This window comes from Pan troglodytes, chromosome 20 (genome assembly GCF_028858775.2).
Source record: "Pan troglodytes isolate AG18354 chromosome 20, NHGRI_mPanTro3-v2.0_pri, whole genome shotgun sequence".
NCBI lineage: Eukaryota > Metazoa > Chordata > Mammalia > Primates > Hominidae > Pan > Pan troglodytes.
The window spans coordinates 39,851,722-39,870,869 of NC_072418.2; the positions used below are offsets into that span (position 1 = coordinate 39,851,722).

Genomic DNA, 19,148 nt, shown 5'->3' on the forward strand with positions numbered 1-19,148 from the left:
GGCTCCCGCCTGTAATCCTAGCACTTTGGCGGGTTGCCTGAGCTCAGGAGTTTAAGACCAGCCTGGGCAACATGGTGAAACCCCATTTCTACTAAAAAAAAAAAAAATACAAAAAAATACAAAAAATTAGCCAGGCATGTCGGCGTGCAGCTGTAGTCCCACCTACTCGGGAGGCTGAGGCAGGAGAATTGTTGAACCAGGGAGGCAGAGGTTGCAGTGAGCCGAGATCGTGCCACTGCACTCCAGTCTGGTCGACAGAGTGAGACTCTGTCTCAGGGGAAAACAAAAACAAAAACAAAAACTGGCTGGGTGCTGTGGCTTACGCCTGTAATTGCAGCACTTTGGGAGGCCGAGGCAGGCAGTCCACCTGAGGTCAGGAGTTCAAGACCAGCCTGGCCAACATGGTGAAACCTCATCTCTACTAAAGATACAAAAACTAGCCAGTGTGGTGACACACACCTGTAGTCCCAGCTACTCGGGAGGCTGAGGCAGGAGAATTGCTTGAACCTGGTAGGCAGAAGTTGCAGTGAGCCAAGACTGCATGACTGCACTCCAGCCTGGGATGGAGTACGGTCAGACTCCATCTCAAAAAAAACAAAACAAAACAAACAAACAAACACTTTAATAAGGGCCTGAGGCCTAGAGAGAGACAAAACCTTTTCTCAAAGAACTTTCTCTTCACTCCAAATACCACTCTATTTTTGTGCTCTCATTTTTCACTCATGTAACAAAAAGGTAAGTGCCATTCTTTTCTCCAGTGGCCCTTATTTTATCTATGATTTGGATCAAGTTCCTTCTCATCTCCCGTTTTTAAAATTTAATTTTCATAAAATTCTTCATTCAGTTAAAAAAATTTTTTTAACCTCATTTTTTTATTTTACCCATCCCTTTTGAATTTTTGTTATTTTTCCTAGCTTCTCCTTGATTGTACATTGCCTGCATTTATTAGTTCTCCTTATTAGTTCATTCTTTTAACCAACATTTATGGATTTTCTCATTTTAGGTTTAAAAGAATTAACAAGAATATATTGTCTCTTAAGAAACTTTTTGTTCTCTTCTGTGATTGGAACATGGCCACACATTTCTGCATACAGGGAACATTAAGAGAAGACCTAATAGGCTGCTTAGTTGAAAATTAGAGTAACAAGTGATAACAGTTTCTGGTCACAGTGAGGAGGAAGTGGCAGAAGAAAGGTTAGGGCTCATGAAGTACAACGAGAACACAGTGTCATAAAAGACAAGCCCAGCCAGGCACGGTGGCTCATGCCTGTAATCACAGCATTTTAGAAGGCCGAGGCGGGTGAATCATCACCTGAGGTCAGGAGTTCAAAACCAGCCTGGACAACATGGCAAAATCCCATCTCTACTAAAAATACAGAAATAAGCTGGGTATGGGGGTGGGCGCCTGTAAGCCCAGCTACTTGGGAGGCTGAGGCAGGAGAATCGCTTGAACCCAGGAGGCGGAGGTTGCAGTGAGCTGAGATTGCGCCACTGCACTCCAACCTGGGCGACAGAGTGAGACTCCATCTCAAAAAATAAATAAATAAATAAAAAGACAAACTCTGACTTGTCTAGTTCCCCGTATTCCCCAGCTTTTCCTCTCTAATAATAATCATCAGCTACTGATTATTCAACACGTATCCTGTGTCAGGCACTTAATAGAAATAGCGTATTATTCCCAATCCTTGCAACAAACCTCTGCAAAGTGATGTTTTATTCCTTTTTATAATATGAAAAATTAAGAGCTCAGTCAAGCTCAGTAATTTTCCAATCACCTGAAAAGTAGTTTTAGTAAACAGAACTAGAGTCTGAAACTGCAGTTTGTCATCTTTCCATTGCAGTACATTACTGCTCATACTTTGTAACTAAACTGCCTTTCAATTCATTGAGTCACTGCTAGAGTACTTGCTGTCTCCCAAGAAAAACTGATAACAATGGTACTCGATCCTAAATATATACATTAAAAAAATGAGTCACAGAGGAGTACTTATTCTTAGCTTGTGCCAGACTCCTTCTCCCTTGAAAAAATTTCTCAAACTATTTTTTTGTTGTTAAGACAGGGTTGGTGGGGGGAGGGGGGAGGGATAGCATTAGGAGATACACCTAATGCTAAATGATGAGTTAATGGGTGCAGCACACCAGCATGGCACATGTATACATATGTAACTAACTGGCACATTGTGCACATGTACCCTAAAACTTAAAGTATTAAAAAAAAAAAAAAAAAAAAAAGACAGGGTCTCACTCTGTCACCCATACTGGAGTGTGGTAGTGTGATCATGGCTCCCTGCAGCCTCATCTCCTAGGCTCAGGTGATGCTGCCACCTCAGCCTTCCAGGTAGCTAGGACCACAGGCATGCACCACCACTCCTGGCTAATTTTTTATAGAGATGGGTTTTTGCCATGTTGCCTAGGCTGGTCCCAAACTTCTGAGCTCAAGCAATCCATCTGCCTCAGCCTTTCCAAGTGCTGGGATTAAAGGTGTGAATCACTGTACCTGGCCTTCAAACTATTTTTCTGTCTGAACTATCACCCATAATTATCTCCTTTAACCTAAATGCACCATACCCTGCTATTGAGATCCTAGTACTTTGGTAACTCTGGATCAGATTACTTCCCTCATATTAGAATGATATTCTGCTATTTCCCAGCATTCCTATTTTTAAGCTCTGAATTATATAGGACATTCATCATAGTACTTGGAAACTTGTAGGTATTTTATGACTTATTATTCTGTTATTGAGGTGATACCTGGATAATCAGTTTTTATTGAGCTCTTCAGATGAATATGATCAAAATAAAACATTTCTCATCACTTGACTCAACTTTTATTTCTTTTAAATTTCTATTTATTTCTTGCCATTTTTTTCATATTGCTCATATTTGAGAATTTTCTAAGCCATTCACTTCTCATATGCTTTACTTCAAGATTTTCTATATCTATTTTAGAAGTTGTATTGCTTTTTGTACATACAACTGTATGATGTATGATGTTTTTACCTTCTTATTTTTCAGACATGCAGTCGAGGTGTCAGACCAAGAAGTTATTACCAAAAAATGGCATTTTTGAGAGAGAAATAGCCCAATTGGAAATAATGAGAATTTGTAAAAACCACAGCCTTGAATGTTTATGTTTTAGAGGTGATTGGGAAGGCAACACTCAGTTTCAAACACTTCAAGATAATCAAGAGGAATGCTTCAAGCAGGTGATACGCACCTGTGAAAAAAGGCCCACTTTTAACCAGCATACAGTGTTTAATCTACACCAGAGACTTAATACAGGAGACAAACTGAATGAATTTAAAGAACTGGGGAAAGCCTTTATTTCTGGTTCAGATCATACTCAACATCGGTTAATTCACACAAGTGAGAAATTCTGTGGAGATAAAGAATGTGGGAATACCTTTCTTCCTGATTCAGAAGTTATTCAATATCAGACAGTTCACACTGTTAAGAAAACATATGAATGTAAAGAATGTGGGAAGTCTTTTAGTTTACGTTCGAGTCTTACTGGTCATAAGAGAATTCATACTGGTGAGAAACCTTTTAAATGTAAAGATTGTGGGAAAGCCTTTAGATTTCATTCACAACTTAGTGTCCATAAACGAATTCATACTGGTGAGAAATCTTATGAATGTAAGGAATGTGGGAAGGCCTTTAGTTGTGGCTCAGATCTTACTCGACATCAGAGAATTCATACTGGTGAAAAACCCTATGAATGTAATGAATGTAGAAAGGCCTTTAGTCAGCGATCGCATCTTATTAAACATCAGAGAATTCACACTGGTGAAAAACCTTATGAATGTAAGGAGTGTGGGAAAGCTTTTACTCGTGGATCACACCTAACTCAGCATCAGAGAATTCATACTGGTGAGAAATCTCATGAGTGTAAGGAATGTGGAAAAGCCTTTATTCGTGGTTCAAATCTTGCTCAACATCAGAATGTTCATGTTGGTAGGAAACCTTATAAATGTGAGAAATGTGGGAAAGCCTATATTTGGAGCTCACACCTTGCTCGACATCAGCGAATTCATACTGGCAGGAAACCTTATGAATGTAAGCAATGCGGGAAGACTTTTACTTGGGCTTCGTATCTTGCTCAACATGAGAAAATTCACAATGAGAGGAAATCCTATGAATGTAAGGAATGTGGAAAGACCTTTCTTCATGGCTCAGAGTTTAATCGACATCAGAAAATTCATACTGGTGAGAGAAACTATGAATGTAAGGAATGTGGAAAGACCTTTTTTCGTGGTTCAGAACTTAATCGACATCAGAAAATTCATACTGGAAAGAGGCCATATGAATGTGAAGAATGTGGAAAAGCCTTTCTCTGGGGTTCACAACTTACTCGACATCAGAGAATGCATACTGGTGAGGAACCTTACGTATGTAAAGAATGTGGGAAATCTTTTATCTGGGGTTCACAGCTTACACGACATAAGAAAATTCATACTGATGCAGAACCTTATGGATGCAAGAAAAGTAGCCACATCTTTAGTCACCATTCATATTTTACTGAACAAAAAATTCATAATAGTGCAAATCTCTGTGAATGGACAGACTATGGGAACACCTTTAGTCATGAGTCAAACTTTGCTCAACACCAGAATATTTACACTTTTGAGAAATCCTATGAATTTAAAGATTTTGAGAAAGCATTTTCTTCAAGCTCTCACTTCATTTCACTCTTGTGAAATATTATATAAAAGTGTAGGAAGGGCTTTATTCATGACTCATTAATTGATGTCATTTATTTTTTTCTCTTGAGGAACACCACAAATGTAAGTAATATTGGAAGGCATTTTAACAGGGCACACATCCAGCAGCAGCAGCAGCAGCAGAGAATTCATCATGCAATCAATATAGGAAAGAAATTACTGATCAGTTATCAATTGCGGAATATCAGGGTAAAATTTTATGAGATGATAGCATGAATTCTTTTTGAATCATTCTCAAAACATTCTCATCAGAGATGGTGCATAAAGAATTTATATATAATTTGGCCAGGCACGGTGGCTCACACCTGTAATCCTAGCACTTTGGGAAACAGAGGTGGGTGGATCACTTGAGGTCAGGGGTTCGAGACCAGCCTGACCAACATGGTGAAACCCTGTCTCTACTAAATATACAAAAATTAGCCGGGCGTGGTAGCATACGCCTGTAGTCCCAGCTACTCGGGAGGCCGAGGCATGAGAATTCCTTGAACCCGGGAGGTGGAGGTTGCAGTGAGCCAAGATCACATCACTGCACTCCAGCCTGGGTGATAGAACAAGACTCCATCTCAAAAACAAAAACCCACAAGAATTTATATATAATTCATTTTGGAAATCTTTCATCATTAGCAAAATTCTGTTGTATTTCCACAAAAATCATGTAATTAATCTAGAAAAGCCTTGAACTATGTCATACAATTTATTTGGCATGTCTTGTTTCAATACATCCTGCTCTATTTTTTTTTTTTGGAAAGTATCTTAAATCTATGTCTGTTTAATCGTATTCATTAGATTGTAAGGGTTGAATGATTTGAGATTTACATGACATAGTGACTGTCATTTGTATTGGTATTAAGCCATTTTATGAGAGGAGGACTTTTAAGACTATAATGATTATAGACAAATATGTCATCTCTATTTATGTCTTATTGAACATCAGAATGTTAATTCTGAAAAAAAAATCAGTAAAATACAATGAAGAAAGCTTTGAATATTAATTTCACATGCTACATCAAAAAAACCTATAAAAGAAAGCCTTATGACTTTAGTAAAAGTGGGGTTGTTGAGTGTTCAGCAGTTTTTTAAAAGACATTCAGAAATGATTTCTCTCTAACAAATTTCTAAAGCCAACTGTTATATAATTCTTTACCACAGTTATAACTCAGAAACTAGCAAATGGATAGCCATATGGATTCTTACCTCTGAAATTTACTACTATATATAAACTGTTCTTAAAGAGCAAATAAAAAGTGAAATTACAGAGTATTTAGAATGATAATGACACCTATATTTTAAATCCTGTGAAATAACTAAAACAGTTATCAATAGAAATTGCTCTGTGTATAAAACCAAGAAGATTGAGGGCAGTTTGTTTCTCATCATCACTGTATCCACAGCACTTAGGACAGTGCCTATAATGTTGTAGGGCCTCAAATATTTATTGAGTTAAATAATGATTACACAGCAAGGTGGAATAAGAACAAATACCCCAAATGAATGAATGGAAAGGCTTAATGAAAAGCTGAAATCATGGAATAAAAAACCATACAGGTTTTTCATCAAAATCTAGTCCTTTGAAGAAAACTATTATTTACTAGGCTTTGTCAGTGCCTCTACTATATTATAAGGAGAAATGGAATATAACTATATGTTTGGGGATGTTTTTTAGTATTAAGTATGTGAACTCTGTTAGACATGATTTTTATATGTGTACGGTTTTTTTCTAGGAAAACATTTATTAAATATGATTAAGTTTCAAAAACAACCAAAAAGGTTCAAAAAATAGAAAAAAGTATCATGTAAGATGAGGCTGAGCACAGTGGCTCATGCCTGTAATCTGAACACTCTGGGAGGTTGAGACAGGAATATCACTTGAACCCAGGAGTTCCAGACTTGCCTGGACAACATAGGGAGACCCCCATCTCTGCAAAAAATAAATTAGCCAGGTGTGGTGGCACATGCCTCTGGTCCCAGCTACTCAGGAGGCTGAGGTGAGAGGACTGCTTGGGCCCAGGAGTTTGAGGCTGCAGTAAGCTGTGATCACCCCACTGCACTGCAGTCGGTGATGGAGCAAGACCCTGTCTAAAACAAAACAAAACAAACATTTAAGACTAGAAAACTGTACAGGCTACACCCTGAAGAATAGAAAATCCTATGGAAAATTTGCCAGAGCATGCTAAAAGACTAACATTTTTATAATAAAAGTAGATGGGATAGCTCTTGAACATCAAATTCCAGAAAAATTTCACTCATGAAGATACATGAAAAAAACTAACATAGATGAACCCAATATTTAATCAAAGAATAATATAGTAGATATTTGCTTATAATGTTTAAGCTCTGAGCAGGATGGATAATTTTTATTTTTGAGGTGGAGTCTCACTCTAGTTGCCCAGGCTGGAGTGCAGTGGGGTGATCTTGGCTCATTACAATCTCTGCCTGCCAGGTTCAAATGATTCTCCTGCATCAGCCTCCCGAGTACCTGGTATTACAGGCACCCTCCACCATGCCTGGCTAATTTTTGTATTTTCAATAGAGATGGGGTTTCACCATGTTGGCCAGGCTGGTCTCAAGCTCCCGACCTCAGGTGATCTGCCCACCTCAGCCTCCCAAAGTGCCAGGATTACAGGCGTGAGCCACCGTGCCCAGCCTGGATGGATAATTCTGAATGATGAAAAGTTACTTTATCAATTTCTTCTAAGTGAAGTTCTTGGTATCTTTTAGTGTTACATGAGTTAAGAAATGGTGACTATATGTACACATATTTAGCACATTTGTAAGTCACACCTTTAACAGGTAGTTCCCTCCTAAATTATTGTCATCTATGGAATTTCACAATTTGTGTGAAAAATAATTTTTTGTTATGTAACTGTATTGTAATAAGCCATTTTCATTCATGTTGACTAGATCTTTTTTAAGGTGACAAGTACACTGAGATGGAGTTTCACTCTGTTGCCAGGCTGGAGTGCACTTGCACAATCTTGGCTCACTGCAACCTCCGCCTCCCGGGTTCAAGAGATTCTCCTGCCTCAGCCTCCCGAGTGGCTGGGACTACAGGCATTCGCCACCATGCCCAGCTAGTTTTTGTATTTTTAGTAGAGATGGGGTTTCCCCATGTTGGCCAGGATGATCTCGATCTCTTGACCTCGTGATCTGCCCGCCTCAGCCTCCCAAAGTGCTGGGATTACAGGCGTGAACCACCGCACCCAGCTATGTTTATACTTTCAAAAACAGTGGAAGGATAAGCCAAGACCTAATCAAAATGATGAAATAATAGGTGGGAGCGGGGTGTGGTGGTGCACGCCTGTAATCCCAGCTACTTGGGAGGACATGGTAGGAGGATCCCTCGAGCATAGGAGTTCAAGTCCAACCTGGGCAACATAGCAAGACCCCTGTCTCTTAAGAAAAATTAAAATACAAACTATAGGTGGGAGAGAGCAAGGTTGGAAAGTAGTCGCCTTTGATTTTACCTTGTTTTTATCTGAGAATCATTTTATAACCTCACAGTAAAGAATATTTCCTAGACAAAACATTTTAACTAGAAAAGTGTGGCATATTCATATTAATTTTATTATTCTGTTAACTGAAAGTCACCATTAACAGAATGAACAGATGTCTGCTTCTGATCAAATGGAGAAACAGACCAGATTTACCCTTATATCTGTAAATACTAAAAAGCTAAACGAAATAGGTGAAACAATGGTTTTTAAGACATTGAATATACTAAAATGTCAATTTCCAATGAAGAACAGTGATCCCTGAAAAAAACAAATAAATTTTTCCTAGTTTTTCCAGATTACTGCTGGGAGGAGTAACTCAGGCAGAGCCTGGTGGTCTCCTAGTGTTGAGATAGAATGAGGAGTCTGATGAGGCCAAAGTGGCCCGAGTTGACAAGGCAAAACACTGAAGAGGAGAGAACTGCACGGAAATCTCCAGAGGATCTTCCTTTAAGTTCAGCTAAATATTCATCAACACGTGCGTGTGTGAAAACTACCTGAAGCCAGGGAAAAACAATTACCTTAAAGGATTAGAGGGAAGAATCCACAGAGCTCAAAAACGTCCAGGAATAATTCCTTTTCCCAACAGCCAAAGTGGAAAATAAAAAATTACTAGGCATCAGCTGGGTGCGGTGGCTCGAGCCTGTAATTCCAGCACTTCGGGGGGCTGAGGCGGGTGCATCACCTGAGGTCAGGAGTTCGAGACCAGCCTGGTCAACATGGTGAAACCCCGTCTCTACTAAAAATACTAAAAAAAAAAAAACCGCCAGGTCTGTAATCCCAGCTACTCAGGAGGCTGAGGCAGAAGAATCACTTGAACCCGGGAGACAGAGGTTGCAGTGAGCTGAGATCGCACCACTGCACTCCAGCCTGGGCAACAGAGCGAGACTCCATCTCAAAACAATAAATAAAAATTAAAAAATAAAATAAAATAAAAAATTTACTAGGCATCCAGCATTCATTAAGGAGAATAATTCAGTTAAGGAGGAGAAGAATTCTGGGATTCTGGGAATTTCCTTAACCAATAAAGAGTATGTGTGAGAAACCTACTGCTAACATCATACTTAATGGTAAAAGTCCAAAGATCAGCAAACAGAGGATACCTGGTCTAAACACTTCTACTAAGCATTATACTGGAAGTTCTAGCTAGTGCGATAAATGAAAGAATACGAAGTATCCAGATTGGGAAGGAAGTAAAATCATCTTTATTAACAGATTATAGGATTGTCTATATAAAAAAAATCTGAAGGTATCTACAACACTATTAGAACTAAATGAGCTTAGTGAGACTGCAAAATAAAGATCAATATATATAAAGCAGATGATTTTGCATGAACTAGCCATGAACAATCTGAACCTTAAAACCTCAAATGCCATTTATAACACCATAAACAATATGAAATACATAGTGATGCATCTGGCAAAAGATGCAAGATGTATAGTATAAAAATTAAAAACACTTCTGGGAGAACTTTAAAAAAGACCTAAATAGAGATATACTATGTTCAGAGACTACAAGACTCAATACCATTAATATGTCAATTCTTTCCAACCTGACCTATAGATTCAGTGAAATCCCATTTTGAATATTCGGGAGGCTTTTTGTTTTGTAGAAATTGGGAACTCAATTCTAAAATACATACGGACATGCAAAGGACCTACATTAGCGAAAACAACTTTTAAAAATAATTCTGAAAGTTGGAAAATAGGCTGGGCGCGATGGCTCATGCCTGTAATCCCAGCACTTTGGTAGGCTGCGGTGGGCAGATCACCTGAGGTCAGGAGTTCAAGACCAGCCAACATGGCAAAACCCATCTCTACTAAAAAATACAAAAATAGCCAGGTGTGGTGGCAGGCACCTGAAATTCCAGCTACTTGGGAAGCTGAGGCAGGGAGAATTGCTTGAACCTGGGAGTCGGAGGTTGAAGTGAGCCGAGATCACGCCATTGCACTCTAGTCTGGATGACAGAGGGAGACTCCGACTCAAAAAAAAAAAAAAAAAGTTGGAGAACATATGTTACCTGAATTTCAGACTTATCATAAAGCTACAGTAATCAAGACTGTGTGGTATTCATGGAATAAAATAGAGAGTTGAGAAATACACATACATGGACAACTGATTTGTGACAGTGGTGCAAAGGAAATTTATTAAAGAAGAGGTAATCTTTTTAACAAACAATGCTAGAAGAACTTGTTATATATATGTTTAAAAATTTACATTGATTTATAGCTCAAAGCACCTATAAAAAACGTTAACTAAATGCTGGGAATGGTGGCACACGCCTGTAATTCCAGCATTTTGGGGGGCTGAGGCTGGCGGATCAGCTGAGGCTGGCTGGTTTGTGACCAGCCTGGCCAACATGGTGAAACTTCATCTCTACTGAAAATACAAAAAAAGAAAAATTAGCTGGACATGGTGGTGCAAGCTTGTAGTCCCCGCTACTTGGGAGGCCGAGGCAGGAGAATCTCTTGAACCTGGAAGGCAGATGTTGCAGTGAGCAGAGGTCGCGCCACTGCACTCCAGCCTGGGTGACAGAGTGAGATTCTGTCTTGAAAAAAAAAAAAAAGTTAACTAAAAATGTATCATATGCTTAAAACTATAAAACTTTCAGAACCTTGGAGTAGGCAAAAATTTCTTATATATGTTACTGAAACTGCAAGTCCTTAACAAATAAATTAATTAGTCATCAAAATTGAAAGCTTTTGCTCTTAACCGACTTTGTGAAGAGAAGGAAAAGATTAGCCACAGACTGGGAGAAAATATTTTCTAATCTTATATATATCTGACAAAGACTTGAATATAAAAAGACCTTAAAATTCAACAACCCAAAGAAGATATACAGATGTCAAATAAACATATGATTAGTCACAAGTGAAATGCAAATTAAAACACAATAAGTTAACACTATGTGCCTAATATAATGGCTAGCACTTAAAAAGCTAAGTATAGCAAGTGTTAGTGAAGATAAGAAGCAGGTGAAGCTCATACTGCTGGTGGAAATTAAAATGGTACAATTACTTTGGGAAACAGTGTGGCAGTTTCTTAAAAAGTTAAACACAAAATGAATAGAAACCTGGGCCTCATAACCTAATACTCAAAATATCAACGATACAATTAAAAATATTCATTATACCAAAACCAGGCAAATCTAAACCTAATAGAAAAAGAGAACAGATACCAACACCAAGATTACACTGATACTGTATTTGGTTGGTGCAAAAGTAATTTCAGTTTTTGCCATTAATAATTCACTGACAATGAGTTTAAGAGACCTATTATTAAAATGCACCAAGCAATTGCAAACACTCTTAAATCAAATTAAAGGAGGGGGCACTAAGTAAAGAAATAGAAGATATAACAAAGAACCAAATAGAAAAAAATGGAAATGAAAAATTCAACAAGTAAATTTTTAAAAATTACTGGATTGGCTCAATAACAGAATGGAGATGGCAGAGGAAATAATAAACTTGAACATTCATCAATAGAAATTATCCATTCTAGACAAGAAATAAAATCAATTGGGGGAAAAAAAAGAATGGAAGCCCATGGGCCATAGGGATAATAACAAAAGATCAAACATTCATATCAGAGTCCCAGAAAGAGAAAAGGAGCACAGCTAAAAATATATTTGAAGAAAGAAGGCCTTAAAACTACCCAACTTTGGGAAAAGATGTAAACCTACACATTCAAGAAGATGAATGAAACCCAAATAGAATAAATGCAATGAAATCCATGTCTAGAATATCAAATCCAAATTTCAGAGAATTAAAGACAAAACTCTTGAGAGCACTCAGTGAGAAATGACACATATGTAACTATTTCTCAGCTTCGGAACTAGTGACATTTTGTGTCAAATAATTCTCTGCTCTGGTGGGCTTTGCTGTACGTTGTAGGATGTTTAGCAGCACCCCTAGCCTCTTCTCACTAGATGCCAGTAGCAATTTCCAGTTGTGACAAGCACAAAATGTCTCTAGACATTGCCAAATGCTTGTTTGGGTGTGGAAATGTTCGCAGTTGAGAACCATCGCTTTACCATAACAATGATTCTAATGCTGGTGGATTCCTAGTCAGAAACCATGAAGACCAGAAGAGAGTAGTGCATTTTTCTGTGTAGGAGAAAAGTGCTGAAAGAAAAGAACTTTCAACCCAGAATTCTATAGCCAGTAAAAATATCTTTCAGGAAGGAACATAAAATAGACATTCTCAGATGAAGGAAAACTCTGGGAATTTATAACCAACAGACCTGTTGTAAAAGAATGCGTAAATTCCATTAGGAAGGACAGAAGAGAATGGAATATCAAGACTGAAGAAAGAGCAACAAAAATGGTTCTACGAACTAGAATTTACTTCCAAAACTAAGGCAAAGGTAAACTTCCAGAACTAAATGAAAGTAAACCACTATAAAGCTTATTTCTGTCATGCACCTTATGAACCTACTCGGTGATTTCCAACCAAGACTTAAAAATTAGTCCAAGGCAGTCCAAGGGAGTCCAAGTGGGAAAATAAAGCCACTTCTGGTTTGCTCTTTTCCAATTCATCAGATAATATCTATTGTGTGCCCAGAGGGCGTGGAGTACTACCCTAGGCAATATCCATAGTAATTAGGGCTTTGTTTTCTTATCATGAATGTTTTCACCAGAGTAGCACTTCTAATTTCCTTTGAGAACTTTTTCTTTGCACTTACAACTTGGCTAACTTTGGCACAAGAAGTATAGCTTTCAGCCTGTCTCAGTTTTCAACATGGCCTTCCTCATTAAGCCTAATCGTTTCTTGGTTTTGACTGAAAGTGAAAGACATGTGTCTTCCTTTAATTTGCACACTAAGAGGGCATTGGAGGATTATTCGTTGAAATAATTTTAATATTGTTGAGTCTCAAGGAGTAAGGAGGGCAAAGGAGAGAGAGATGGAGAAATAGTTGGGCAGGGGCGCAGTCAGAACACACACAATGTTTATCAATTAATTTTGCCATCATATAGGGTCCTGGTTCATGACCTCCCAAAATAGTTACAACAGTTACCTCAAAGACCACCTATCACAGATCACCATAACAGAGTAATAATAATGGAAAATTTGAAGTATTGTAAGAATTAGCAAAACGTGACAGAGTCACCAACTGACCACATGGTGATAGAAACGTGGCACAGATGGACGCTCCACGCATGGTTGCCAAAACCTTCAATTTGTCAAAAACACAGTATCTGCAAAGTGTAGTAACATAAGTTATGCCTGAACTCAAAAGAATAAAGGGACAAATCCAGGAAATGAAAGGACCAGTCCATTCCAAGTACAGCAATATCATCAGCACAATCTCGCTAGAGTCCTTCATCAACAAAGGCAAAAAGTACCCTCAACACATTTATATTATAACCTAAACTCCTGTTAAAGAGGTTTGGGGGATTTTTAAGGGGCTGGCCCCTTTATTCTTTCCTCTATGTTAATTTTTAAATTCCTTATTTTATTTTTTTTTTTTGAGACGGAGTTTTGCTTTTCTTGCCCAGGCATAATCTCAGCTCACTGCAACCTCCGCCTCCCGGGTTCAAGTGATTCTCCTGCCTCAGCCTTCCAAGTAGCTGGGACTACAGACCCCCGCCACCATGCCTGGCTAATTTTGTATGTTTAGTAGAGACAGGGTTTCACCATGTTGGTCAGTCTGGTCTAGAACTCCTGACCTCAGGTGATCTGCTGGCCTCAACCTCCTGAAGTGCTGGGATAACAGGTGTGAGCCACCGTGCCTGGCCTCTAAATTCCTCTTACGGAGACTCATTTTCATGGTTAAAATGTCCTGAATTGACTGTGGCCTGTTGGGAAGAGGGATGGAGGAAGCTACTTATGGAAAATGAACAAGGAAGGGAAGCACACCAGAAGTTAGAAAGTGTCATCAATTTTTACATCAGACTCCATGACAAACAGAAAGTACAAGTAGCCTGTTTTCATAGCTGACCATTGGACTGCAGACTACACTTGCAGCTACCAGGTTCTTCTGGATAGTCCCAGTTTTAAATTTTTGACCTGATATTCATGGAACATAGTGCTACTGGTCAGACCTTTGTCCAGGTTTAAGCTCCAGAAAATAAGGTCTTCATGCAGTGGGAGGCCTGGTTAGGGACATTATTCTGTACTGGGGCATCTGCCACTTCTAACCTGGAGGAAAACTTTGCATCTGCTGTTTACCTCCACACTTTAACAGCCAAGGATGGGCTGAGCACAGTGGCTTACATCAGGAACTCCAGCACTTTGGGAGGCCAAGGCAGGAGGATCACTTGAGGCCAGGAGTTCAAGACCAGCCTGGGCAACATAGTGAGACATTATCTCTGTAAAAACAAACAAAACCGAGGATGGGTGGGTGGCAGGGAGCAGATCAACCTGGGAAATCATCAATCTGAGAGCTGGAAGGACCCTTAGACCAGCCCCCATTAACAGATGAGACTCTGCCCAGGGATTATAGCCTAAGGTAATACATTGAGCTTTTCTAGAGATTTGAAAATAATCAATCCTAAAACCCCCAAGCACACTGCTACTGTTTGCTATTTAATAATGTTTTCTAGGCCGGGTGCAGTGGCTCATGCCTGTAATCCCAGGACTTTGGGAGGCTGAAGCGAGCGGATCACCTGAGGTCAGGAGTTCGAGACCAGCCTGGCCAACATAGTGAAACCCTATCTCTACTAAAAATACAAAAAATTTGCTGGGCATGGTGATGCGCGCCTGTAATCCCAGCTGCTTGGAAGGCTGAGGCAGGAGAATCGTTTGAACCCGTCAGGCAGAGGTTGCAGTGAGCCGAGATCGCGCCATTGCACTCCAGCCTAGGCTACCAGAGCAAAACTCCATCTCAAGAATAATAACGATAATAATAATGTTTTCTACAAGCAAGGCGGTTACTTTGTACTGTGAACTGGTGTGAAGGGATCCACCATATGTAAGCTTTTGGAGCTGATTTTATTATCTGTGTTGTCCCAAGTGGTGAAGGGAAGATGGCACACCAAAATGGGGGCATTGGTGCCAGTGCATCAGGTAAATAGGCATCTAAAGGTCTGAGAATAGACTGCTACCATGCATTATAATCAATGCTACAATAACCTTGTCGGTTTGCTCCTCCTCTTCAGAAATTACAATGTCTTCCCTACAGTTACGCATAGACATCTTTTATATACAAGTGCTGGAAAATTTTAATCTCCAGAGACAAGGCCATGGAAAAGGTTTTAGATACCCTATCTATTAGTCAGCAAACATTTATTAAACTGTCCATGGGCCAACTGCTGTTTTAGGCCTGTGGGACAGAAAGATCAATAAATACAAGACCTTTGACTGGAGAAACTCACAGTTCTTGGACTGGAATGAACAACCAACAAATCATTGCAATTCTATGTGATGTGCATGATAGTAGCATGATAACGATCTTTTCTTTTTCGTGTTTTCCCCCAAATGACAACGGCTCAACAAAATGTAAATGCAGGTTACAGAGATCCAACATCTAAAACAATCCTTCTATACTGCCTCTCCAGGCTCCTCTGCCAAGATGCACATACTCTAAGAAAGACAATGCCTTTATCAAATCCACTCTTACTTGAAGTCAGCCTGAGGTCATAGGATGCAACTTTCCTTAGATAATTTTGCCCTATCCTTCATAAACCTTCAAATCTAGTCTGTGAAAGACTTCAAAGACAAAACAAAACCAACAACAAAACATTTTCCTGTTATTCACATTTTTTAATAACACCTGTTGACTTCATCACTTTATTCTTTTTCCAATATCAGTGTAGAAATAAGAAATTGGCTTTGAAAATAATATATTATTAACATCATCAAACATCAAAGGCATCAGGCAGAAAAAGATAACTGTGAAACTACAGAGTTTGTCTAAATAAGACAATTGAAAACACAAACTTTTTTTTTTTTTTCTTGAGACACAGTCTTGCTCTGTTGCCCAGGCTGGAGTGCAGTGGCACCATCTCGGCTCACTGCAAGCTCCACCTCCAGGGTTCACGCCATTCTCCTGCCTCAGCCTCCCGAGTAGCTGGGACTACAGGCACCTGCCACCACGCCCGGCTAATTTTTTGTATTTCTTTTAGTAGAGACGAGGTTTCACCGTGTTAGCCAGGATGGTCTCGATCTCCTGACCTCGTGATCCGCCTGCCTCGGCCTCCCAAAGTGCTGGGATTACAGGCGTGAGCCACCACACCCGGCCTGAAAAGGCAAACTTTTAAAATATCCTAGTTTAATAGAAAATTGTTCAAAATATGGTGAAGCAAACAGAAAAAACTTAGCAAACAGTATCATGAAAGGAAAGTAAATACAGTGAGCTGAGCTTTGGGTGTGTTTGTCATGAAAATGGAAAATAAGACAGAGCTAATATGCAGTGATTTGAATAAAATATGCTATTACTAACATATTTTAGTAATAAGCAAACTGAAATATATTCATCCATTCCTCTACTTGATGACCAAAAGGAATAATGCTTTAGATTTGGCAACTTTGGTTAAAAGGATGAAAAACTTCTGAGCTATTTAAAAAGCAAGTAACTGGGCCAGGCATGGTGGCTCATACCTGTAATCCCAGCACTTTGGGAAGCCAAGGTAACAGAATCACTCATGCTCAAGTATTTGAGACCAGCTTGGGCAACATAGTGAGACCCAACCCCACCTCTGCAAAAAAATTCTTAAATTAGCTAGGCATGGCGGTGCACACCTGCAGTTCCAGTTACTTGGGAGGCTGAGGTGGGAGCATCTCTTGAGCCTAGGAGTTTGAGGCTGCAGTAACCTAAGATTCCACCCCTACACTTCAGCCTGGGTTACAGAACGAGACCCTGTCTCAAAAAAAAAAAAAAAATTAAATTAGACCAACTGTAGGATTAAGTTAATTTGGAGTAATTTAGGGAAAAAAATGTTTCCTAAAGATATGACAACCAAAGAATGACAGAAACTTCCTTAAATATCTAAAAAGCTGCTAATGTCTTTCTTTAGATAGCTGTCACTGACAAAGGACCAAAAATGATGGCTTTTAATTTTATTAAAAATGTAAGACTTTGGGGTAAAGATGATAGAATGAAGTTAAATAACAAGCTCTACCACTCTCAACCTAAAGACAACAGAAATAGCACAAGTTCACCTGGAGTAACCAGACACAGAAACAGGTCAGGCAGTAAACTTCAGAGGGAGATGATGGTCAACAACAGAGAAAGAAAATTTTGGCAAGGCCCACCCAAGTGCCAGACCCTCTCCCACCAAAGAAAAGAGGTCTGGAGCCACTGGTCAGTATACTACAGGCAGTATCTAGGGCCACAAAGCCATAAGAATCTCCTTCTTATGAATTTCTGAAATCATATTTGATGATTCAAGCAAAAATTATAAAAGCATATGTTGGAATGCTCAATATGAAAAAGGAAACATTGGAAACAATTATATCTAAAAGGTAGAGAGGGTAAAGACCTAAATGAAAGTAAGTTTTCAATGCTCCACTGCAAGTACTTAAATGTGGATAGCAATAGGCTAAGTTATAGATATATACTGTAATACCTAGAGCAACCACCAAAAGAACTATGTAAGTGATATACTCAAATACAGTATAAATTAAACAAGATGGAATTTTAAAAGTGATCAAGTATCCAGTGGAAGACTAGAACAGGGAAACAGGAAACAAACAGAAAACAAATAATAAAATGGCAGAATTAAGCTTTAACACATCAAGAATTACTTTAAAGGTACATGGTCTAAGAACATCAATTTACCTTTGATGTTAAGGACAGAGATGGCAGTTTAAATAAAATAAAACATAACCCAACTACATGCCACGTACAAGAACCTCACTTCAAACACAGCATAGGTAAGTTGACAGTTAAAATAAAAAACGAACAAAAGAAAAAAGGTATATCATGCTAACATCAGTATTAAGAAAGCAAAAGTGGTTGTATGGATAACGGGTAAAAAAGATTTCCAAGGAAAGTTAATAAGGGCATTACATAATGTAATGAGAAACATTACAAAATAATTTAAAAATCATTATGTAAAGAGACACATTACATGATTTACAAATCATAAAGACATATAGATACTAAATGTGTATGCATCCAACAACAGAGCTTCAAAATGCCAACAAATGCAAATTAATGCTTTTTATACAAATACGCACTATCGTAGCCTCATTAATGCAGAATTGTTTTAGTCTATCCATCCTTCATCAACTGTTTTTTTTTTTCTTTTTTTTTTTTTTTTTGAGAAGGAGTCTCACTCTGTTGTCCAGGATGGAGTGCAATGGCATAATCTCGGCTCACTGCAACCTCCACCTCCTGGGTTCAAGTTATTCTCCTGCCTCAGCCTCCTGAGTAGCTGGGATTACAGGAGCCCACCACCATTCCGGGCCAATTTTTTTTTTTTTTTTTTGGTATTATAAGTAGAGATGGGGTTTCACCATGTTGGCTAGGCTGGTCTCAAACTCCTGACCTCAGGTAATCCATACGCCTTGGCCTCCCAAAGTGCTGGGATTACAGGCATGAGCCATTGCGCCTGGACCATCTATCTATTTTCCCATCCTTCTATCTGTCTGTCCATGTGCCCAGAGGAGAAAGAATGGCATGGTATTTTCCTGTACTGATGACAGTTATTTCTAAATCATGGAGGTGGGAATGCTTGTTGATTATCTTCTTTGTTCTTTGTTATATTGGTTGATTTTTTTTAAAAATAAGCGTTTTTATAACAATGTCATAAAAATAAGTAACTAAAATAAAGTAAAATAATCTATAAAGGCCGGGTGCAGTGGTTCACGCTGGGCGTGGTGGCAGGCACCAGTAATCCCACCTACTCGGGAGGTTGAGGCAGGAGAATCGCTTGAACCCGGGAGAAGGAGGTTGCAGTGAGCCAAGATCGCGCCATTGCACTCCAGCCTGGGCTACAAGAGCAAAACTCCATCTCAAAACAACAACAACAACAAAAAGTCTAAATATAA

General features: G+C 39.0%; 1 protein-coding gene across 8 annotated transcripts in view; it reads left to right on the top strand.

The window, feature by feature from the left end:
* Window positions 1-10,595, top strand: part of ZNF790 (zinc finger protein 790) — a 37,685-nt gene extending 27,090 nt beyond the window's left edge. For 5 of the 8 annotated variants that reach the window (XM_003316342.6, XM_001164063.7, XM_009435434.5 and 2 more), the window contains exon 5: window positions 3,016-5,884. In XM_003316342.6, the coding sequence (XP_003316390.1) occupies window positions 3,016-4,697 (1,682 nt within the window). In that variant the 3' untranslated portion in view covers window positions 4,698-5,884. Of the gene's footprint in view, window positions 1-3,015; window positions 5,885-8,501 lie in introns of those variants that run through there. The other 3 variants (XM_054673366.2, XM_063801523.1, XM_054673367.2) reach the window with 2 other exon arrangements.
* The last annotated feature ends 8,553 nt before the right edge of the window (window positions 10,596-19,148 follow it).